At 30.6% G+C, this 25,159-nt stretch overlaps 1 protein-coding gene across 3 annotated transcripts in view; it reads left to right on the top strand.

Moving 5' to 3' along the window:
- Positions 1 to 1,670: 1,670 nt before the first annotated feature.
- The window catches only part of Mctp (multiple C2 domain and transmembrane region protein), a 371,452-nt gene continuing 347,963 nt past the window's right edge, over positions 1,671 to 25,159 (top strand). The window contains exons 1-2 of one of the 3 annotated variants that reach the window (XM_067051105.1): positions 1,671 to 1,772; positions 22,739 to 22,860. In XM_067051105.1, the coding sequence (XP_066907206.1) occupies positions 22,779 to 22,860 (82 nt within the window). In that variant the 5' untranslated portion in view covers positions 1,671 to 1,772; positions 22,739 to 22,778. Of the gene's footprint in view, positions 1,773 to 22,738; positions 22,861 to 24,931; positions 24,994 to 25,159 lie in introns of those variants that run through there. The other 2 variants (XM_014425858.2, XM_014425857.2) reach the window with 2 other exon arrangements.

Below are 25,159 nucleotides of genomic sequence, written 5' to 3'. Positions count from 1 at the left end.
ATTTCAATATAATACCTGTACGGGAAACCCCTAGTCGGGCTTAGAAACCCCGAGCCCAGTACACGGCAGTTTATACCTTTAATTTTCGTTTAGAAATTAAATTTATTATTTACTGCATAAATAAATCAATTGGTATCCATGTTAAGTCGCAACATTCCTTATTATATCATCAACAGTTCAACGTTTCGGCCAATTCGGCCATCCTCAAGGACAATCTAACAATTAACAGCTTTATTTGGCATTCATTTGTAAGAAATTTAACAACAATTAAAATAACAAATAATAATTAAACATAACTAAAATTTAAATTTACAACTCACATCCAATTATTTAAAAACGTTTTGTAGCTATTTCGCCCAGGTCATTGATTACAAGTCAAATCACCCTATAATAATAATAATAATAATAAAAAAGGCTTAACGAATCCGAAGGTTCGATGCCGATACCACCAAACGCTCTCTGCATACATCCTTCCAGTGATGCCCCTCCAAACCCAATTCCAGTAAATCAGTTTTAACGCAATCCTCCCATCTACGTTTCGGTCTACCCCTCGGACGTTTACCCGTTGGGTCAGTGTTTATTAACATTTTAGGGATTCGCTCGTTACTAAGCCCTACAACCTTACACGCCGCAATGCTATAGCTTGAATTATATTTACCGGGTGTAGGTCCCTTAATTCAGCGTTGTGTAATCTTCTAAATTCTCCCGTTCATTCATCCTTTTTTGGTCCGAATATTTTGCGTAATACTTTATTTTCGAAAACCTTAAGACGCTGTTCATCCCTTAGTGTAAGATGCCACGTCTCACATCCATAAAGAACAGTGGGAAGGATAATAGTTTTGTAAATTCTAATTTTTAAGTTTTTCGATAGAAGGCGCGAACTAAGCAGTTTCGAAATTGAAAAATAACAAGCATTTCCCGCCTTCAACCTAGCTTTTATTTCCTCATCAATTTCGTTTTTTCTAGTTACTGTAGAACCTAAATACTTAAACCTATCTACCTGTTCAAACGTATTTCCTCCTATATCTATATCACCGAAATTGCTTGCATTTCTACTGCTAACCATGTATTTTGTTTTATTCGTAATTATTTCAAGACCTAAAATTTATCCAAATCATCCTATGACACAATAAATTAATAGGGAATCATATTAAGTATTAATAAGCTTGTCTAAGTTACCTATTTTTACTAGACAAAAGTTACCTATTTTGTCACAATTTCATTAATTCATTTACATTTTTAGCAATATAAATCGATTCTATTATTTCATGTTTGTAATTATAACATAAGGTTTATTGAAGTCCAAATTATATTCAAAATTGGGTTAATATGTGTTAAACCTGTGTACAAATTATATTTTTTGAGTTTCAATTAATCTGGTGCTGGCAAATTCCACCTAAAGTAAATCTCATATATACATTTATTTTTTTCAGATCTTATGCCAACTTAAGTTTTAGATTTAAATAAACAATAATTGATAAAAATATCGAATATCATAATTCAAAAGGGCCCCGGTAAAGATTTTCGAGGGGAAGGAGGGGAGAGAGGAGGTATGCGTGGAGGGGAGAGGTCCGAAGCGCCCAGTTGACGCTCTGCTGCAGTCAGGGTGGGTTGTGCTCATTTGAGTCTTGTTACTGTCGACCTGCAACTTTAGACGAACGAAAATGTAATTTATTTTTATTTATATATCAAGCTCTTATGCACGTATAATATTTAGTGCGAGAAAAAAAAAGCATCCAGGGAGCATGGTACAAACTCTTTCTGCAATACAGGTGTTTTTTAAAAAATTTTAACAGCTTTGGTGTTTTTTTTTTTCTAGGTTAAAACATTATTTTTCCTGCTTCTTCTCTTAGTATAGGTAAAGACTGTCATGAAACTGAAAAAAAAAAATGTTTAGTACTGTTTTTTTTTAAGAATGAATTTCTTTGCATCATATTACTTTTTGCTATTAAACAAAATAATTTATGAAAAAATGATATATATTTCTTATATAAGTAGTCAATAGAAAAGAATAGAAAATATATACAACATATAGACGTATAACCAGCATCCCGTATGACATACAGGCAAGGTCCGGGTTTTTGCTGGTTTCAGTTTGAGAACATCACGATCTTTGATGTTGGTTAAATTAAATATTAAAAAAAAAAATTATATTTGAAATTGATAATTAATCAAAAATTATATTGATAGTTATAATTTTTGTATACTTTTTTTTTTTTTTAACAATTCTTCATCAACATTAATGTTGTAATTAGCTTAAATTTAGTTTTAAAAAAATAGTTATTTTTTCTTTCAGGGAAATCTACAGTTGAATTATAATAAACTAATTTGTAATATAAATATGATTGCACAAATAATTAATGTATATTACAATTATTTTTTTCAACTAAGGTTTATTCAGTTTTACTAGTTCTAAGAAATGTAGTATTATGGTTTCTTGTTGTTTTTTTCAATCGTAAGATGTCACCTATTATTTCATAAGAGGGTTCACTAGGATTATTGTAAACTTTTATTTTAATGTGAGGATTTGAATTATTTTTTTAAATGAATAAATATGCAATGCAAACTGGGATGGTGGACCTTTTTAATTGTATTTACGGATAATTGTTGTAAAACTCTAAGAAAAAATATTTCATAGCTACAGGTGATTATTAAAAATGCCAGTCAAGCGAACTACTTGCCTGTATATAAATATACAGGTTTAAGGATGGACAATTAGTAGAACCCCGTTTATTCGAAATAATAGGGCTTTCCCGGATAACGCGAAATGATAAGTAAATAAGAACTCTTGATGTTGAAGAATTTTATTAAATTGATGTGAACAAATTTAAATATTTACCTGAGTAGGTATGTGAACACTCAATTTTTCTACGAGATTGTTCAAAATGTATCCCTTTTAAATTTATAAATTGCTTCGATTTTTCGTTCGATATTGATAACTAATTACTTCTATTTAGCAGACATACTGTCAATTTTTAGCTCATGTGGCACGCAAAACCACCACAAATCATACTTTAAATAACAGTTAAATAACAAAAAAAATTTAAAAAAACTTTTATATCTACACTGCGTGAGTCAATAGTAATTGTACAAGAGCCCAAGAGGAGAAAAAAGTAAGCTATCTCACACCAATTTTTGATTACTTTAATGAAAACTGTGTATAATTATTAGCCAAAATTGATGAGTCTGCCAAGTATAGGTAGGGAGAATAAAAAATGGCGTCTGTTTCAAAACCTTAAAAAAACATTTATTTTTAATTCGGAGCTCTATATCTTAAAAAGTACCAACAACAATAGAAAATCTAAACGAACATTATTTAAAGTAGAGTAAATTTGCTGAAATATTAACCCTAATAGAGCTATTAACGTCGAATAGTTCTCGAGATATAGTCTTTTAAAAAGAAACATTTCATAAAAATGTATGGAACGTACTGAAAGATCAGTAGTTAGTGAATTTATTTTGAAAAATCTATATCTCAAAAACCATTTGAGGTACAGATTTCTATTAGCACTCAAATTAAAGCTAGTTTAATGAGCTATAAAATAGTTTATGATGTTTATTTTCGCAGGAGTTGTAGTTTTCATGAACTTTGCAAAAATAAATTGATTTATAGTTGTTCCGACAAATTTGCATTTGCCAAATTTATATTCATATGTAAATATCATAAAAACTACTACCCCTACTAAGATAAGTGTAATAAACTACTTTATAGTAAGTTAAATTTCCTTTATTTTGAGTGTCGGCAGAGATATCTTTCCAAAAATCCAACATTTTATACGAACAACTAGAAATTAACATTTTGTGAGTTTATTTTGTCAAATATCATAAACACTACTACTCCTACAAAGATAGAAGTTATAAAATATTTTATTAGGGTCTGCTTTTCCAAATACACTCATTTTATTTTTGAGAATTGTATTAAATGTATGTTTTAAAAAAAAATAATATGGTTAAATTGACGTACATATTATGTCACCACTTAGTTTTGTAAATAATTACTAAATCACGTGATTGAAATTAGTAATTTATGTTTACATTATGTTATGTAATTTTATACCTCTTTTTAGAGAAAAAAAAACTTTCTGTTTCTAGTAAATATAATGAACAATAATGAAGCAAACAAGAAAAAGAAAATTCCAGTTAATCTGAGTTTCGGATATGGCTGTTCCGGATAAACGGGTTTTATTTTTGCTGTATATTACTGGAAAAAACATCTATTTGGCTTCTTGAATTGATAAATGGAGTTGGTTATTTACGATTTCTGAATACGGTGTTCTTTAAAAAACCTGTCAATTGGATTGGAGATTCCTATGTCACAATGTCGAAGCTAGAAATTCTGTCAGAGGTGGAGAGGTTTCATTTTGTCGTTTTATTATTTTTTTTCTTTGAGAATACTATTTGACCTGGCAATGCATCGCTATTGATAGACTCAAGTATGTAATATATAAAGATTGAATGAATAGAATTAAAAGTTTGATATCAATTTAGTTAAAATTAATTTTACGAACACGAAAATTCACAGTATCTTTGCAAATATTGTCCAATTTGAGTATGATTTTTTTTTTTATTTAGCTAATTTAATTACCAATCATATTCTCTCATATATAGCTATAGCTAAGAACCTTCCCCGACATACAGATACAGAACATTTTTAAATCAAAGGAGTATAAACTGGGAAAAAACTTTCGTAGATCTAGTATAACATCGTTATTTATGTAAATAACAATATTGCAGGTGATAGGTATATTCTAAAATACATATCATCATCCCACAAAATTAACTTATTTTATAATATTTATATATGTGTATGTATGTATATATTGACACTGTTATTCATATATAACTTACCCATTTTATCATATAATTCATTTTTCTTTCATATTGTTCAATATGTTGATTCATAAATTTCATCTTTCATGGTTATCAATCAGCTACTGTCTAATTCCATTGTTATCGATCAACTATTTTTTATTATTCAATTCATTGTTATGTATACTTTCAAATTTGTTAGTTTATTATTTCTTTTCAATTTTTTGTTTCTCTGAATGATGGTTGTTGCCTCTTTTTGTTTTTATAGACCTGATGAAGACCTAAAATTCAGGTCGAAACGTCGGCACCAATAAATAATTGTTTATTTGTGTTTTTTTGCTGATCAACCCCCCCCCCCCCCAACGACCATCTTCTCCATTTATTAATCTACGATCAACTATCTACACCTCATTAACTCATATTATTGATTAAATTAAAAAAAAAAAGAAATTATTTCTTACTTTTAATCTAATAATAAAATCTCGCTCGAGATTAACCGCCCACTAAATTCTGCCGCCCGGGCAAGTGCTCCCATTGCCCCTCCTCGTTAGCCATAACTCAAATTGTTTGCGGGGTTACCATGTTGCCATTCAACAGTTCCCATATTTAATAATTTTTTTCTATTTCATACTTGCGAATATTTACCTAGCTCGAAACTTTGCATTTTAATGCCTAAATAAATATTAAACTTAAGGTATTCCCAAGGTTTGTAGTTCTAATTTATTATTTTACATTGCCCGGTACAATTTGGATTACTGCCCAAATTAATTTCGTTCGACCTAAGTAAGATCTAGCTCAAATAATTATAGGCATGAATAACAATTCAACGAGCCAAAACCCTAAGATATTACTTACTGATAGACGTAGGCGTAAACTACCCAAATGTTCTTGAGGGCTGAGCAGGTGCGGCAGCCCCTATTCTCCTCGTAGATATCTATCTATCTATTTATATAACCAGAAATCACTTAAGAGTAAAATTATAAATAATTTAATAATAACTATTTATTATTATTTTTAGGTAACCACCTAGTAGAATTATAATAGTTTTTTTTCTCCTTACAAGGGGACACTACAGACGGGAGAACACCGATTTCATTAAAACTTGTGCTAGTACTAGGTCGAAACATATTAGACACTTGTTGGAAGGTTCTTGCCAATGTGGTATAGGAAGAACAGTATTTTATAAAATTTTAGCCTTTCATTTATTATTGTTTTCTGGCTTTGTTCTGTATAGATTTTTTTTTTATTTATTCATAGAAATTTACAACTCTTTTAAATAAGAATTCAGCAAGTAAATGTGATATGAGTCATATTACAATGGGATGGAACAGTCTTGTGAAGAACCTAGCCATGGGGAGAAATCCTATAAAAATTCTAGAGTAAAAGATCTCTAGGCCATCTTCATTTCAAACACCTAAGAAATCCGGTATTGAAGAGGATGCAAGATTAGAAACAAATTTATTTGGTTTGTTAAGGAGTTTATTATGGAAGGATTGAATTCTTGTTCCGGCCCTATAAGCATGTGGAATATTAAGGTTCTTATTTATTGTTTTAAATGCGAATACGAAAGCATTGAATACGAAAGAAATTCGATGATTTTAGTGGAACCCCAAAGTTCAACTCCGTAAGTCCAAGCAGGCCTTATGGTCATGCAAATAAGTCTTTTGAAAGTTTTGATCGTTTGTCTAGTATGTGTTGCAATAGTTGGAATCGACAAGGTTTTCCTGTATTTTTAGTCATGTCTAAGTTTTCCAAGTTAGTAGTTCGTCCAGATGTCCCAGGTGGCGGATCAGTTTGACGGAGAGCAATAAGTCGTATGTTTACGATAAAGGGTAAAGATGATTTATTAGGATATATTTTAATCCTCCAGTTTTAACACCATTCTTCAAGGGTTGTGATGTAGGATTAGAAACTTTGCTATATGGATTTCAAATTATTATAAATGAATAATTTTTTTTATTTAATATCTTTATTGAAATTTACAATTGTATATTATATAATACATTGAGTAAATTTGATCTTAGTTAAAATGGAGTGTTACAGGCGTGTAGAGCAACTACCAGTTGGTAGCACTCTAATGACATTTTACATTAGGTGGTCTCGTAGCCATCTTCTTTTCAGGCGCCTCGGAGGATTGTCAGGAATGGAAGAGGATGCAAGGTTAGAAACTAGGGGGATTTGAGTGGTTAGGTTTGGGCTAGATCGGTTACATAGGGAATATTAAGTTCTTTATGTATGATTTTATTTGTGACAAAGTAAGGAGCATTGAGGATTTTGGACTGTAAGGATTGGATACGAGAGGAATTCGAAGGTTTAGTGGAGCCCCAAAGCTCAACTCCATATGTCCAGATTGGCCTTATTACAGTCATGTAGATCAGTCTTTTGTAATGTGTTGGAAGTTTTGACCATTTGTCTAGTAAGTGCTGTAATAGTCGCAATCGACGTGCAGTTTCCTGTCTTTTCAGTCTTGTGTGAGGATTCCAGGTTAAACGTTTGTCCAAATGTAGTCCAAGGTAGCGGATCTGTTCGACAGGGGTAAGAGTAACATGATTAAATGAAACTGTAGGACAGTCAGTAGGTTTACGACGAAGAGTAAAGGTTATTTGATGGGATTTATTGGAATTTATCTTAATCCTCCAATTACGACACCATTCTTCGAGGGCTGTGACATGGGCAATAAGTTTTATTTTAGTAAAAAAAAGAAACATTTATTGTCGGTGGTATTACATTTAAATGGATCTAAAATTACAAAAATCGCAAGATGTAGTGTTATTGTTTTAAAGTAATAAGCAAACCACATTAGTTTTTAACATCATTTAAAACTCTTAAATATAAATGACTCCTTCTTCTTGAATGACTTCATAACTTCTCAGAGTTTTATTTAAGTCTAACTTCAACACTATATCTTAACCGTAAAGCTAAATTCCTGTATATTTTAGCGTACATACATTCTAGATTTTATACCTCTATAAAGGATAAAAAGTGGTTTCAAATAAAGATAACGCAGCATATTTTTACACAATGGATTATTATTTTATTATGCCAGTATATTACAAATAACAAAATATGTGGTGTGTTTTTGGACTCTATGTATCTTGAAATGTAAAACATCAAAATTTGAAGGGGTGTAATTTTTTTCTTACAAAGCTTCATTATTGAAAATAATTAATCATTGCACTATAAGTTTGCTATTTAATTTTTTTTTAATAATATTTTGAGAAAGCGATAACAAAACAAGATGTTTTCTTTTGATTTATGGATTTTACGTTTTTTGAAAAATAAAATCTCAAAATTTGAGAGGGTGTATAATTTTTTTTTTCTTTGTCGATTACAAAGGTTCACTATTAACAGTAATAAACTATAAACTTCTCAAACATTTTATTTCAAATCTCCGGTTCTATTTTACATCTGTCTTGCTCCTGTTATTTCGTGTAGTTATAGTGAGTGTCTTCATCTATTAATGATGTTCATTTAGAGTCGTCAGAATCGCATTGTACATAGCAAAAATTTGATTTCTGAAAAATGGCCCAGAATAGGATAATATTAAGTTTAAAAAAATGTTATTTTTCATTTACTATGAAAATTCGTATTTTAGATTTTTTAAGTTAAAAAAAATATTTGCTACGTCAGGCTGCCTAAATTGTACTCATATTTTAACACAGTGGAGTCACCATGTAAAGATCGATTTGTTTTCATTTATACAATAAAAAATATTTTTTTTTATTAAATGTATTTAAAAATAAAATAAAAGAAGAAGTTAGATATGTTTCTAAAGTCCTTAATAACCCTGAAATACGAATTTACATAGAAAAACAAAAATTATTATGTCTGGTATTTTTTTTTAAAATTGTCAGATGGGTACATTATTGAAGCAATTTGAATTAACTCGCATCAACTAAGTGCGTCAGGAAAATATTTTTGGATATCTATGAAAATTCATGTTCATATATTTTTTATGACTAAAAACGAATTGGACTTTTTTCTCTTACTTTACTGGAATATAAACGACAATATTTCCTAATAGAAATTGATTTATTTTACAAATATGAGGAGACATAAGGCTAAAAACGAATTTGAATTTTGTACGTTTCGAGATTTACCCCATACTCATGTACTATGTATCCTCATATTTGTCAATTATATCAATTTCTACTATAAAATATTGTCGTTTATGTACATATAATTAAAAAAAAAAATTCAATCAAATTTAAATAATGTGTGCTTGTAATTTTTCTTTAAAAATTGTATGAATATAATATTTCATAATAGGAATTAATATAATTGACAAATATGAGGAAAGTAGGCTAAAAACAAATTTGACTTTTTTCGCTTACTTTCCTGGAAGCACGTTTTGGTTTTTGTGATTTTTTAATAATTTTATGCATTCGGCAATATATGTCACCAAAAAATTAATTAACAACCCTTAAATACTTTAATAGTAAAGGAGAGAAAAAGCTATATGAACAATATTTAAATAATTTTTCTTTGTCTTCAAGGGCGCAACTGGCAAGAACTCTTCTAGTATTTTTTACCTAGTATCATAAAATTATAAGAAATAAAAAAATATTATTATTCTATATTTTGTACAACGTTTTGGGATTTACCCCATACTCGTGTACTATGTATCCTCTTTATGAAGAAATTTATATAATTGACAAATATGAGGATATTTGTCAATTATATAAATTTATATTATGAAATATTGTCGTTTATATGTATATCTTTTTCTTCTTTATCTTCCTCGTTTGCCATTAGGTAGCGGAGAGGAGCCTCAATTAAGCGTAACCTTTCTTTTAGGTCCTTGCTTAGCCGCTTCATCTCATCGAGGGATTTGCCTCTTTTATTTCCAATTCTTTGGACATATTCTTGGTATGTAATTCTGGGGCGTCCGCGTGGTCTTCTTCCTGTGGGTCGAGCCTCAAATACCTTTATAGGATTCATGTCCTCGTTCATGCGGCAGACGTGTCAAAACCACTGGAGTTGCCGTCTTTCTTGAGAGGTTTGAAGTTCTATAGCTTCTAGTTGCTCTCTAATGCGATCCCTTCTAGTTCTCCCAACAGATCTGGAAAGGAACCTCATTTCCGCTACCGTTATGCGACTAGAGTGCCTGTCCAGCTTTCTCCGCCGTAGATGAGTGTAGGCAGGTAAACAGACTTATATATATGCATTTTGGTCTTCTTGTCAACTTCGCGGTGGCCGATGATGCTATTAGTAATCTGGTAATACACTTGATTTGCCTTACATATTCTGTTTGATATTTCGGCGTCTATCTTACTCGAGCTACTAATTACGGTCCCTAAGTAGGTATATTCCTTCACTACCTCAAGTGTCTCGCCATTGCAGATCAGTTGGACATCCTCCTGTTCTTCCCTCGCCATAACCAGTACTTTACTCTTGGTGTTAATTTTCATCTCTTTCCTGAGCAACTCTTCTTCCCATTCTACCAGAGCTTGTTGTAGTTTGGTCTTGGTGTCGGCTATCCACGTATAAAAGGCAGGTACCAAGTGCTGGGGGGGTATAGCCCGGACATCTTTCCTCCTGAGGGGATATAAATATTCAGGAGGGCCAGTTGTCCTGAGGATACGGGGCCTCCAGCACTGGGCTAATCACCCGTCTGGAGAACAACGATTCAAAGTAATTCAACTAGCCTCGGATGTAGACAGTCGTATATACATATAATGTTTAAAAAAATGTCTATCAAATTAAAATAATGTGATTATATATATTTTTTTAATATAAATTATAAAATTGACAAATATGAGGATAAATAGTACATAAGTATAGGGTAAATTCCGAAACTTTGTACAAAATTACAATAATAATATATTCTAATTGGAAGTTTATTCACCTTAGCATATTAACATATTAAAGTTTTATTGAAATCGGCTTTTCCCTGTTAGCATTTTTTTTTAAAGAGGAAGTGGTCTGGCAAGTAATAGAGGATGTATCGTGATACCTATCTACGGCCAATATAATAGACAGGTAAATTTGTCTCTACTGCTACCCAAATTCATAGTCCAGTCGACAAAGGGTTTCGAATAAATATCTTTTATATCTTATTGATAGATATTTGTTATATCTCATATATAGATAAGAATAAATATCTTATATCTTCGAATATCTGAATTAATATAAAATAAATATCTGAATTTCAGGTTTGCCACAAACTCTTGCTCCCGGTTTCACAATGAAAAGTGAACAGAAAAAGCCCAAATTTTAGAACTTTTTTAATTTTTCGCATGTAACTAAAAACCCAAGCATTTTTCAAAGATAAACATTCTATACAAAATTAAAGTTGACAAAAGGTCCTCAAAGATGCATATATTTCATTTTCGGCTAACCTGCGACACTCCTAGGTCAAGCTGTTGTACTCGTATTATTCCAGACATCGAAGTTTCACGAAAGGTGTTTTTAGGAATAAATCATAGACATTTTTTCTCCACCATACTACATGTTTTTTTGGAGTGCTAAATCTGAATTTTATGCCACTTCCCCAGATATCTGGCTTCACGATGATGATAAAATTTAAAAAAAAATACTATTTTGTCAATATCATTAATAATTAAATCTTATGAATGAAAAGTACTCGTCCTGGTTTAAATTTTTTATTTTAATTAATTAAACCAATAAAACGTTTCGGGGTTATCATCCCATCATCAGGTGTCTGCAACAAATTCTCAGATTCATCCTATGCATACTACACTTAATAAATATATCGCAATTTCTTTTTTTTAACTTAAAAAACTATTACCTGATTAAATATATCTTTTAAAATTACATTTTGTGTTCTCCTTGTTAGTCTTATAATGCTAACAATAACATATTATTGTCAATACTATAAATATTAATAATTAAAATTACCAGCATAATTATTAATAAGGAGATCTGATACCTTCCTGAAACCAGGTTATCTTTACCATTGATAAAAAATAGATTATTAAGTCACAAAAGACGACGAATTTATTGACAATTTTTTTAAAATTATTTAAAACATACTATTATACAACATTAAATTACTAAATGATTTACCATATCTATGTAATGTGTACATAAATTTTTGGTATGTCTTAAAATTAATAGCGTTACCTATATTTTTTGTGATATATATTGCTTTTGTTATTTTACTATTTCTTTTATGATTTACTATGTCTAAAGTTTTTTGATTTTTGAAATGAAATCATGTTTATACTTAACGAGGTTTTAGGAAGGTATTTCAGATCTCCTTATTTATAATTATGTTGGTATTTTTAATTATTAATATTTATATTATTGACAATAATATGTTATTTTTAGCATTATAAGACTAATAAGGAGAACAAAAAATGTAATTTTAAAAGATATATTTAATCAGGTAATTGTTTTTAAATTTTACGAAAGAAATTGTGATATATTTATTAAGTGTTGCATGCATAGGATGAATATGAGAAGTTGTTGTAGATACCTGATCATAGGGTGACAACCCCGAAATGTTGTTATCGGTTTTAATAAATTAAGATAAAAAGAAAATTTTTTAAAATTTATCTAATGTAATTTACAACTGTACAAATAATAAATACAATAAGTAAATATGTTGTATGTTTCATATATACTTGAAACTCTTGGGAAGGAACCACCCATTGGAACTTCAAGCGTTAATTTAAATTAGAAGGTCCCGTGGCCATCTTCTTTTCAGACGCCTCGGAGGATTATCAGGGATTGTTAAGGATGAAAGATTAAGAATTAATGGGTTAGGATGGGTAAGAAGTTTGGAATGAAAAGACGCATATCTGTTTTGGGCCAAATCTGCAAAGAATGGGATGTTAAGGTCTTAAAAAAAAGAGTATGAAACTCAATATCATATTCTTGAAACTGTTTTACAAAAGTCTGGTTTGTTTTACAAAATATTGTTGTTGTTTTTCTGTTTTCGTTGTGAAGCCAGTTGCTGCTTAACCTGAAATTCGGATTTAGCATCCCAAAAAAATATTTAGAAGCATTGAGAAAATCATTCCTATAACTTTTATTCCGGAAAACCCTTTGTTGACTAGGCTATGAAGTTTGGTAGTCGAGACAAATTTATCGATGTCTATCAGCTTGGAGGTAGATAGGTATCTCCAGGGAGCGATGTGTTCTCCAGCACTTACCTGTCCCCCATCTCTCCCTTAAAGGAAAGACTTTAAAAAGGAATTACTTACAAGTGAAAGCTATGGACGTTGGAACACTGACTTCAATGAAATTTTTCCTGGCGATACAAGTTCGAAAAATACTAGAAACGTGTCCGAGGGTTCTTGCCAATGCAAGGCAAACCTGGGAACCGAAAAAAAATATTAGTTTTAGAATTATTTTATTTTATCGTTTCTCTATGTGGATTTGAAAATTAAAGAAGAAAGTTACTTAAAAAGCTAATGTGGTAAAAAGATACGCTATATTGTTCTTTGAATCCTTGAGTATTATCAACTCAGTGTAATTTTAGAAAAAGCGCGTAAGTAGGGATAAAATATAAGTATACATCAGTTAATGCTGAAAAAACAAGACAGTTTATTTTAGCACATATTTTCCCGATCTTCTATTCTTTAACACTCCCAGAAAATCATAGAACTCGTTAACCATATGAGAGTTTGCACTCTTGGAAACTGTATAACACTTATGTAGAGCTTCAGGCTAGTTTACATGAACTTGAATTTTTTGTTTTTCAAATTTTGATGGTGAAATTTTATTTGATAATAACACATAGGCGTAAATAATACTCAGACAACCGAGTAAACCACTTGGCCGCCGGGAGGCATCTCAAGACTAGAATTGAAAAAAAAAAGTTTGAGATATTTAAAAATTCCCCCTTCCCAGAAAAAAAAAAACAAACATAAATACAACAGTTTAAATATGTTGTTGGTGGTTTTCCTTATGTAATCGTTATTCATACAAATTATGATGTGCTATCTCAGTTTCCTTGCTTAACAGTCTATAACTCCCTCGCCTCATTCGTACAGCTCTGTCAATTCCAATATATTGCCACTAACCACACGCTATAAACTTAGGTGTATTTTTTCCTTCTTTTTTAAATTTTTATAATACTCTTTTCTATTTATTTTTTATTTATTTAATGTAATTTACATCTGTACAAAATAATAAATACAATAAGTAAATATGTAGAATGTTTCATTTACACTTGAAAATCTTGGGAAGGAACCACCCATTGGTGGTACTTCAAGGATTAATTTAAATTAGAAGGTCCCATGGCCATCTTCTTTTCTGATGCCTTGGAGGATTATCAGGGATTGTTAGGGATGAGAGATTAAGAACTGATGGGTAAGGAGTTTGGAATGAAAAGACGCATATCTGTTTTGGGCCAAATCTGCAACGAATGGGATGTTAAGGTCTTTGTGGATGAGTTTATTTCTAACGTAATAAGGAGCATCAAGGATTTTACGTAGGATTTTGGATTGTAAGGATTGGATGCGGGAGGAATTTGATGGCTTGGTAGAGTTGATTGTTATAGATATAGATATAGATTGTTGCAGTACTTTATTAATTATTACAATTAATATTTGCTTGAAAAAAAAATTAACTTTTATTAAATTAATAATTTTTTTTTTCACTTCTAGGGAAGGCAGTTACCTCCTGCCTCCCCATCCCGCTGGGTACGCCCATGAGTGTCTATTGTGTGACCTGTTGGTTATTAGCTAACAGGCTGGATATAAGCTTTTAAATTTCTTAGTAAGCAATAGAAACTAATGATTAGGAAAATAGGTAAATAAAATTAATTATATCGAAAGGTGTAATATAAACGTTAGTTCTTGTTTTCCCTATGAAGACTACAGGGAACTCACTTTTTGCTAAATGGAGTAGCGAAACTATTGATGGGGCCCCTCGTCGCATTGGGAAGAGGGGGGAGGTTTTACATAAATTAACAATTGATTTAATTCATTTTTTTTGCTGTCTAAAAACAATAATCAGCTAATTTAAATAATTAAAAATTGACATTGTTTCTGTTAAAAAAATACTTACTTTTATTCAGACTGGTAACATTCATAGCGCAGAAAAATAAAATTGAGAACTGGTAACATAGTTGAGGAAGAGATGAACCTGACAGCAGCGTCGCTTTAAAACCAATAACACTCACAATTTAAGGAAAACCAAACAAGAATAAGTTTTATATTTGTATCTTAAATATGTAAAATACATTGAGACTGATAAGTTGATAAATTTAATGTCTAAAAGAGTTACTGTCCCAAAAACAATTTTTATAGAGAGCCTGAAAGGAATTTAAAAGAAACAAATAACTAGGCAGGTACTTGAACAAATGACATTAAAGTAGTCACTGCGATAGGAAAACTTATGGACAATGGTATTAATCTGGGTCTAATAATTTAAAATAACTGACCTTAAACAATTACAATTACTCAGCCTCCACTGGCTACCAGTGACGTGGTGAGAGGGCTGCGCTGGGATCTCGAAGAGCCCTGCTCTACCCCTCATACGTGGGGGGGGGGTAGAGTGGGTTCAGGGATCCTCAGGTCGAGATTGTAAATATTGTATATAATTTATTTTACATTGTTATATTATATTTATTTTTCTGTTTATATCGTATAGAGATTATTTTTATTGACTTTTATTTTTTATTATGCTTTATTTTTGGATTAAATGTGTTCAATCAGCAATATTACTCATTGCCCCAGTTTACGGCAGATTGTAATAATAATTATGAATAAATAAAGTAATTATTATTACAGAAAAAATGGTCATGCTCGTCACGATGAGATACAACTTTACTTCCGAAACATTTCCTCACTTAAAAATATGTATATATGTCCTAAAATCATAATTTTTTTTATTTCATCCTCTTATTATGACATAATGACCGTTATTTCTACTACCTCAAAAGCTCGTTTTTTCTTGTTTTAAATTTATGATCGTGTCCGTTGTATAGAAAGAAAAAACCATTGTTAAGCACCCCCCCCCAAAAAAAAAAAAATAATAAAAACCAAATTACCGCATATTCCCATGTAGTCCTTTATTAAGTAGAATACAGATTTATATAGACATTGCAGAACTTTTTCAAGAAGATACACATAATTAGTGATTAGTAATATCTCATGTATGGCGAGAAAAAAAAATTTACGAATTAGATATGGGCGTGTTTGTTTTTTACATCTATATCTGTTTCTCACTAAATGTGCATTAAGTATCCCTATCGTGACATTATTTTAGTTCATTAAAGTTTACAATAACCTGGAGAAATCTCCCATTTCCTTCTCTTTAATACATTCGAAATATCAGCAATATCATACTTATTCGTATGAACAATATAATATTATCAAGAAACTGTATCCAACACACACAATTGCTAAAGCAGCATTCTTTATAACGACTATCTTCAGGTAACATATTACGTAATAAGTAATTACGAAACCCCACTGGAAAATATCACTTGAGTTTTACAGTTGATTAACCTATCCGTAAAATTATATTAATCCTGAATTACAACCGCTGAAACCTTATAGCTAGGCGGTAGATGAACGGATGTTTTAGGTGGGCTACGAATTTTTAGTGGAAACCCTAGGGTCTGCAAATCCAATACTTGTACAAATGCTTGGTAAACAAAAGAAGCAACAAATGCCAGTATCCACATGCTTGTATGTTCTTTTGACTTTCGGCTATAGCATTCGATATTCATCATAAAAAGGAAAAAAAAATTGAGATAAGTTAAATGAAAAGAAACGTAAAGGTTGTAGATTATTAAAATTCATAGGAATAACAACATAACCTATAATTCATATTTCATTATAGAATTGTTATCAGAAGCTTTTTAATTTAATTACTTACCTGGACATATGTCTTTATAAATTTATATTTGTGCTATGTTAAATAAAAAATAAACAGTACCTACGTATTAACGCCACCGCAGCAAATATTCTGCTAATGCGCCAATAAACAGCCTCTTGTTAGCTTAGAGCAACTTTGCAAAGCAATCTTCTTGTTGGTTCTCGCACGAAGTTATCTTTGGTTTCGTTGTTTACTGATTTTTGGCCCCATTTTTTGGTGCTACGAAAATGCGTATTTGGGCTTTGCCAAAAACAGAACGAGATGCAATTTTATTTCTCCAGGAGCTAAATATTTTACCTAAAAAACGTCCTTGTAGCAATTCCCATGACATGAAACTATATTTCGGTAAACGTAAGTTTTGGCAATTGAAGCCAGTGTGATCAACTAATGGGACTTGGAAAAGACACCTGGTTTGAGTTGAGCAGAATTCCATTTTGTTTATCTTTAAGATTCATATACTGCTGGTGCGAGGAGCTATCGGTTAAATTTTGTGAAAAGCAGCTTGATTTATCGGATAAAACTGTTATTGACTGGAATAATTACATGCGTGAATTATGTATCTTGGATAGGAAAAATAAATTAAAGAAGAAGATAGGTGGACCAAATTGAATTGTGAAAATTGATGAATGTTTGTTTACTAAACGTAAAAATAATTGTGATGAGTTCATATGACGGCAGCATCAGGTGAAAGAAAATAGAGACTGTTTTGAATCTAAATTCCATATCGGCCCATTTTCCATCGAACTCTGATTTACTACTTTCCATAAATAAAATGTTTTGAATTTTAAAGTGTTTTGATTTTATATAAAGTTTTTTATACTATAATGTTTTGCAAAAACTTTAGGTGTAGATTGGGGCATTAGCAGAATTTTTGCTGCGTTAATACGTAAGTACCAAATAAACTGCTGAAGTTAACAAACAAGATTTGAAACGGTGTAGTACACCAAATTGATAGAATTTTAAAATATTCCATCTTAAACTATAGTTAATTAATGATCCGAAGGTTAGACAAATTATTTAATTAATTAAAACAGAGAGTACAAACATTTATCAATTGGCAGTTCTAAAACAGTACTAACTGAACACAAACGTGTGGATGCAGCTCAAGTGCCCTGTGATTTGTGGCAAAAAACCGACACTCAACGAGTCGGCAACAAATTTAGGCTAACTTGTACCAGCCAAGCCAAATAACCCAACCACACGCTTGCGCATGTAATATTTTGTCATTGTTTGGCAAACCTGTCAAACGCCAATTAAAATTGGAATTCTATTCTATTCGCTCAAAAAAATGATACATATTCAGAAACAGTCAGATTTAACGCACTATTTCATGCTTAAATTGTTCTAAACATTCTTTGGATATTACTATGTATGTGAACATTTTGAAACCTCTCACATTTTTGAATGACTTTTATAAAAATTCCAGTAAGAATTTAAAAATCGTTTCTTCTCTATGAAATACTCTTTCATTAGATTCTTTATTCTTCAAAATCCAACGCCACTGAAAATCGGAAAAGGGGTCTATAGTACCGTAGTATATTGATGTAAGATAATTAATTATATTTTGTGAAAGATTGCATTAAAAACATCGACAGTGGCGCAGACTCTTGGTTGGGCAAAGAATTAAAAAAAAAACCGCGGAGTGAAAATTTTTGTTTTCCCATGTACATTGTTAAGAAAATGTTAAGTGGTGTTCTTTTTGATGGTTATGGCTTATTCAAAACCTTTTGTTTGTCTGATTTGAGGATTAATCATGTCCGGTATGAATTGTTTTTGGTTATTTAGTAAAATTAATACATTTTTTATGTTTTAATATAGTTTAACATATTTATCAATATTATACAAGTGGTATAAAGTACTCATATTGTTGTAATAGATGAATATAAATTAATGTTAAAGTGTGTATTTAGAATCAAAGTTATTAAAACCTCTCCTACATGGATGAGTATATTTTTTGAACATTTAAATTTTAAAATCAGTCTCTTCTTATTTTGTTGATTATTTTGATTCTTTTCAATCTGGAAAGTCATGTTAGATGTTTGCACTATATCGCAATTATGATAGCGTTTAATTAGATATTTGCCGCTCACATTGTTGGGATTTTTATTAATATTTCTTTTAGCTGAGTCTTATTTTCATGACTTTGATCATGAATCTAATTATTAGTTTAATAATTACTTCTCTGATCAATTACCTATCAAAATAAACTTCAATGATCAAATTGAATAATCGTAAATTACTGTTTAGTATCATTTAAGATATAAATGTAATTTTACTTTAAAGAACATTATTTAAATTATTTTGAGTTTGTTTCATTCCAGGAGTGTTGGTCATGTTTTATTGTCTAGGTACATTCAACTCACTATGTAGAAGGACTATTGTATTTTGAACCTCGTGCACTTTAGGTCACCCTACATTTTTTAAACAGAAGCTGTTATTCATGCAATAGAACTGTGCTGACTAAGTTTGAGTAGAGTGTAAGCAACCGAGATATTGGATGTTTTGGGGATACTGCATCCCTCTCTTCAGTATCTATAATTTAAGAATGTTTTATTTCAAATAACTTCTTTTACAATTTGATATGATTAATTAATTGCACTTCTAATTATGTACTAGAAAAAGTTAAATAAATAAATAAGTTTTATAACATAATTTTGCTTACTTACCTAATGTGTCCCAGTATTATTGGGTGTCACAAATGTTACAGATATAAACATTTAAAACATACAGCTCCAATGAAGTTACTACTAGTATTATTACTAGATTTAATAAGGATCAAAGGTCAAAGGTCAAAGTTTATTGAGATACTTTGTATTCTTTATTTTACTATAACTGTTAGCAATTACATTATTGTATCTCAATAATATCTTGTAATTATCATCCTTAAATCTATCAAGGCAGCTAGTAATAATTGAGTGAAATTGAAAACTAAAATATTTGTGAGAAGAAGATGATTTGGGGTGCGATTAGTGGATATCACAAATAAGTAAAACTTATTTTATTGGTGCCAAAATTTCGGCTAGAATTTATTTGCTATTATTGGTATTTGGTTGTATACATATGCTGTGGTTTTATTATTTTGATTTTAAATGTGCTTATTTATTGTTTTATTTGGAGTACTTATATTCCTGGTCTTAATAAGTTTTTTTCAATTTTTGTTTGAATTAGCCTTTTTTTTGTGTGTAAGACAATTTTAAATTCTAACCTGAAAGCAGGATATGAGGATAAAAAAAAGAAAAGAAAAACATTAAATAATAAAGGTCAGATGATGAGGCCTATAAATATTTTATTATTCTTTTAAGATCCAATGATTGTACACTATATAATCCAACAAAGTGGCAGTTAGTTGGACCCATATGGTGTAACTTGAACCCAAAATTTAGTTACATAATAACAGCTATTATTTCTTATGATAGTAGGTACTATATACAACCTACATAAGGTATATAGTTACTTCACATGAACTAACAAAATAATTGAAGATTTATTATAAACCTTTTGTATTGTGTTGAAGTTATCCCTATTTATGGTTCTTAAATATATTAAAATTCTTATCTTGGCTAGTGCCTCCTTTGCTGTCAAGGAAACGTCCTTCCTATTTTTCCTATCACATGGTTGCTAGATACATTTAATATTATAATTGACCAAATGGTTTACAAATGAAGTAATGCAATTCTAGTCAACATTATTTATAATCTAATTATCCTAGAAATATTTTTCTACAAATAAATAGGTGAATAGGATTTCCATGAATAAATAAGAAATTAAATTTATTTTATCTACAATTAAAGAGTTAAATTAATTTTCTCCTTCCCACAGTAACTTCTTTATTATGGTCCAAGTCCAAGTCCAAACTATTATATTCAACAAATTACCCAGATAAGTTTCTAAAAACCTTTGTATCTCATTCTTCTTCCTCTATCTCTTCATTTTGTCAAACTTCATGAACATTTAATCCACACAATGATACTACCTGTTAACACAATGTTTAATTGTCCACTGAAACTAGGCTGGGATAAGTTCTCTTGCTCTCAAAATTGTAGTAACTCTTGTTTATGACGTTAATTAAGAACCACGACACTAGTTCTCATTCTGACCCCATCTTTAAATTTACATTACCAACTGTTGCACCACCAGACAGATCTTATAAACATGTACTTTCATCATACACTACAAAAAAAAATTAATTACTGGCAGTTCATCACCAGCTTGTCATATATATGTTTTTGTAGTAATTTAAAAGAAAAAAACTAAAGTGAAAACAAGGTATTAGAATTGAACTGTATAGAAATAAGTGAATCCTCTAATACAGCTCTCTCTGAATATAGACCCTCCTTTTTTAAAGCTGTTACTTATCTTAAAGGAATGATCTTTGACCATATTTCTTGTTATATTAAGCCAGTGCTAAAAAAAATGTAATCTTTTCTGGGGTTGTGCCATTGTTTGACACCTTTGCAAGTTTTATTTGTTTTTATTGATAAAGTTATGTAATATTGTAGTTTTTAGAGTCGGAAATATATTTAGTCTTAATGCCATTTTCAATTAGAACTTTGACTTTATTTTGGAATCAATTCAATAGGTTTGAAAGATAAATAACTTGCTCTCCTGTATGTAATAGTGCACTGCCACAGGGCCTATCAGTACCCACATTGTTTTTCAAAGCAACTAGAAACAATCATTTGCTTATGACTAATTTCAATAAAAGTGTTCCATTCAATTGAGTAACTTTTCATGGTTGTAATCAAGCCTATTTCCTGTTTCTATAACAAGTCAGTTGTTCAATTACTCTCTATTCTGTGATATGATTAATACATTAATTTAATTTATTGACTTATACATCTATTGTTTTTTGAGTTATAACTTTATCCATGTCCCATGAAGGACCTTGTTCTTCTCGTCTATTCTTCATGCAGACCTATCGTTTGTAGCTTTTTTCCATCTTTCCATCCCTAGAAGTCTAATAGTACAAGAGCCCAAGAGGAGAAAAAACACAGTTATTTCACCTCAATTTTTTATTACTTTAATGAAAACTGTGTATAATTGCAAGTCAAAATTGATGTTGATTTCTAACTGTTCGGACAAAACCTTTTATTTATGAAAAGTAATATATCAGGACGTATTTACGTACAGATGTCTGCCAGCTCTCAAAATAAAGGTTATTTAACTTACTATAAAGTAGTTTATGACACGTTTCTTCGTAGGAGTAGTAGTTTTTATGATATTCGCTAAAATAAATTGTATGGACAAAATTGCATGTGCGAAATTCAGATTCATATACGAATATCATAAAAACTACTCCCCCTTGGTAGACAGGTGTCATAAACTACTTTATATTAAGTTAAATTACCTTTATTTTGAGGACAGACATCTGTACATCTAATAATTCCTGAGATATTGTTTTTCATAAATCAAAATTTTTGTCTTAACAGCTATAAATCAACTGTTTGTGAATTCATTCTGTCGAATTTCATGAAAACTAGTACTCCTATGAAGACAAAGGTCATATACGACTTAATATTGCATCAAATTAGTTTTTATTTGAGTGTTAATAGGCTTTTCTACGTCGAATGGTTTTCGAGATATAGATTCCTCAAAATAAATTCACTAACTACTGATTTTTCAGTGCATATTTTATGAAATGTTGCTTTTTTAAAAATATATATCTCGAGAACTATTGGACGTAAATAGCTCTAGTAGGGCTCATATTTTAGCAAATTTACTCTTCTTTAAATGACGTTCTATTAGATTGTCTAGTGCTGTTCATAATTTTAAAGATATGAAGCTCCGAAAGAATAATTATTTTTAATATTTTGAAACAGCCACCATTGTATTCCCCCTACATATACTTGGCAGACTTATCAATTTACTTGATGTAATCATACATAGACTAGTAATTATAAATAGTTTTCACTAAAGTAATCAAAGATTGGGGTGAAATAACTGCCTTTTTTTCACCCCGGCTTTTGTACTACGGCCTATCTACCCATCTCCCATACACCTCAACCGTGGTTCTTCCTCTTTCACTGTAATTTTGGAGTCTATCTATATTCATATGATCCACTTCTCTTTTAAATACTAGAAACTTATGTTATCATTATTTGTCTTAATATCGTTGTGTCTTTTGTTTTAGATTCTCAATGGGCTGGAAACTGGATGCAGGCTGAACAATTATGCCGTTTTCGGGTCAAGCTCCCCATCCAACCTACGATCTAGTAGTCTTGGTGCTGTTGCGGTCCTCTAAGATCCAAGTAGGTAACAATTTGTATACTTCCTTATTAATTTTAAACAAATAACGGAAATAATTACTATTTGATGGGCACCATTAAGAGAGATAACTTTCGTATGGAAAAATAATTTGATCTCGACGATTTTCTGATATCATTCTGCGCTTCTTGATTAGGGATTAGGCAACAACTCACGCAACATGGAGGTATTATTTCTTAATTGCCTATATACCATTTCTTACTTCAAATTCATTGTTCATTGTCGACGATTAGATATTTATAATAATATTAACTGAAACGTCAATTTTTATTATTATTTATAGCTATTTACAAATGTATTTACATAAAAAATACATTCAGTAAATTGGATGTAAGTTCAGGAGTGATACTGGAATGTAGAGAAACTATCCATTGTTAGTACTGTAATAATGTTTCTACACTAGAAGGTAATCTTTTGTAGGAATCTTTTTTTCAGGTGCTACAGAGGATTGTCAGGAATAGAAGAAGAAGCAGGGTTAGAAACTAAAGGGTTTAGGTGGTTAGGGAGTTTATAATGGAAAGGTTATATCTGGTTCGGTCTAGATCAGTTACATATGGAACATTAAGGTCTTTATGGATGATTTTATTTGTAACAAAGGAGCAATTAAATCTAAATATGGAATTAAAATCTAAAAACGCTAATGGGAATGTTATAAAACTAGTTATTTGTCAAAAGATTTTATATCGACATTACATTTGTAAATCTAAATAAATCTGAATCTCGAAATTTTCTAGTTGAGGAAATTTTACTAGTAGTTTTTTTTTTATCTCATTTAAACCTAAATTTATGAGACACTATTGCACGGTATGACAATTTTAACTTAAAGCATTATGTTCCCAATTTTCTTTTCTAAAAAATTAAACTGTTTATTTAAAATTTTATAAATCGAATTCCATATCTAAGACTGGTAGTGAAAGAATTTGAAGAAAGGCTTGTCCACTTCGATGAACTAAACTTCTAATAGACTAGCGACATGAAAGCCATGAAGCACGGCTCAAACAGGTGCTGCGACTCGGTGGTATGGTGGTATACCACGAGGTTATTTTAGCCTTATATATATAAATGTATAAAATTATAAAATATGTATAAGTCCACAGGATATGACCGATATAAATTAAGCGATGATTTTAAATTATGTTTTAGAACTATTGAAAAATGTACATATTTTAAAATTTTCTAAAAATAAAAAAGGATAATAATTAAAACGAATCAAATGAGAACGATAATTTTTTTTTTTTAATGCAATTCAGTTGCTTCACTCCTCATCCTTATAGTACTCGATATTTAATTTCTCCCCATTTAAATAATTTCCTTATTGTATATGTCCATTTAGTAGCTTACCTTGTGAGAATATTTAATTTATTTAAGGAAAATTTCAATTACAATGGGATGAACGCGTGACCTCACTCTCACTATTGTTCTCATTCCTTTTTAAGGAAGTTTAAAATAGACTATGGTAAATTCTCATCGGTAGTGAGATAATTTAGGGAGCGTGGTAGCACCGTGGTAAGGCACGATTCTACTAACTCCATGGACCTTTGTTCTAATCCAGCTGGGCAGAAAATTGTTTTAGCCGTGAGTCAACCCTGTGGGTTCTGGAGCCATCTTGGAGTCCACCTATCCTCATAATTTGGGTACCCTTAATTGAGTAAAAATCTAGAAGTAGAGTGTGATTCTGACTAAATCACCTCCTTGCACAACCATCGGCTAGTAACAACTTCCTTAGTAAGTACTAAATCCCTGACCCTTCATGGGTTGTAGCGGAGGAGATTTTAATTTTTTGTTATAGTGAGATCATTTAGCATTATTTCCTTTTATACATCTGTTATCATATAAACAATAACTTTTAATGTATCATAAATTGTAATATATTACGGACTAATTGTTGTTTATTCTCGTAAATACAAAGAGAGTCGTAGATATCAGTGTTGATAACAGCATTATGGGCTTATCACTATTATCATGTTATCTGTAATGGACCTGTCTTATACGTCTCTTTTTGTTTGTAGTTTTTTTTAAACTCGCTTTTACCTGTTTTCGGTTCTTAATGATTCAGTCATGCGGTTATAACGGGAGCTTGCGTTGCTCAGAACGCAGTTCGTTTAGAAAATATGCGTTTATGTAAGTAGAAACAAATAGTTTTTATTTGCAATTAATAATGGCTTACTTATAAAGTGTCAATTAAAAATTTTGTAATTTTAAAACCGTTTATCAAAAACTGGTTTCCTTCCGCGAAATGGAGTTCATACTTACTATTTTTGGCTTACCTAAATTTCCACTTGCGTCT

The sequence above is a fragment of the Halyomorpha halys genome, unplaced genomic scaffold (assembly GCF_000696795.3).
Source record: "Halyomorpha halys isolate HHAL.00 unplaced genomic scaffold, Hhal_1.1 Scaffold539.1, whole genome shotgun sequence".
Classification (NCBI taxonomy): Eukaryota; Metazoa; Arthropoda; class Insecta; order Hemiptera; family Pentatomidae; genus Halyomorpha; species Halyomorpha halys.
This window is presented reverse-complemented; position numbering and strand designations above follow the sequence as displayed.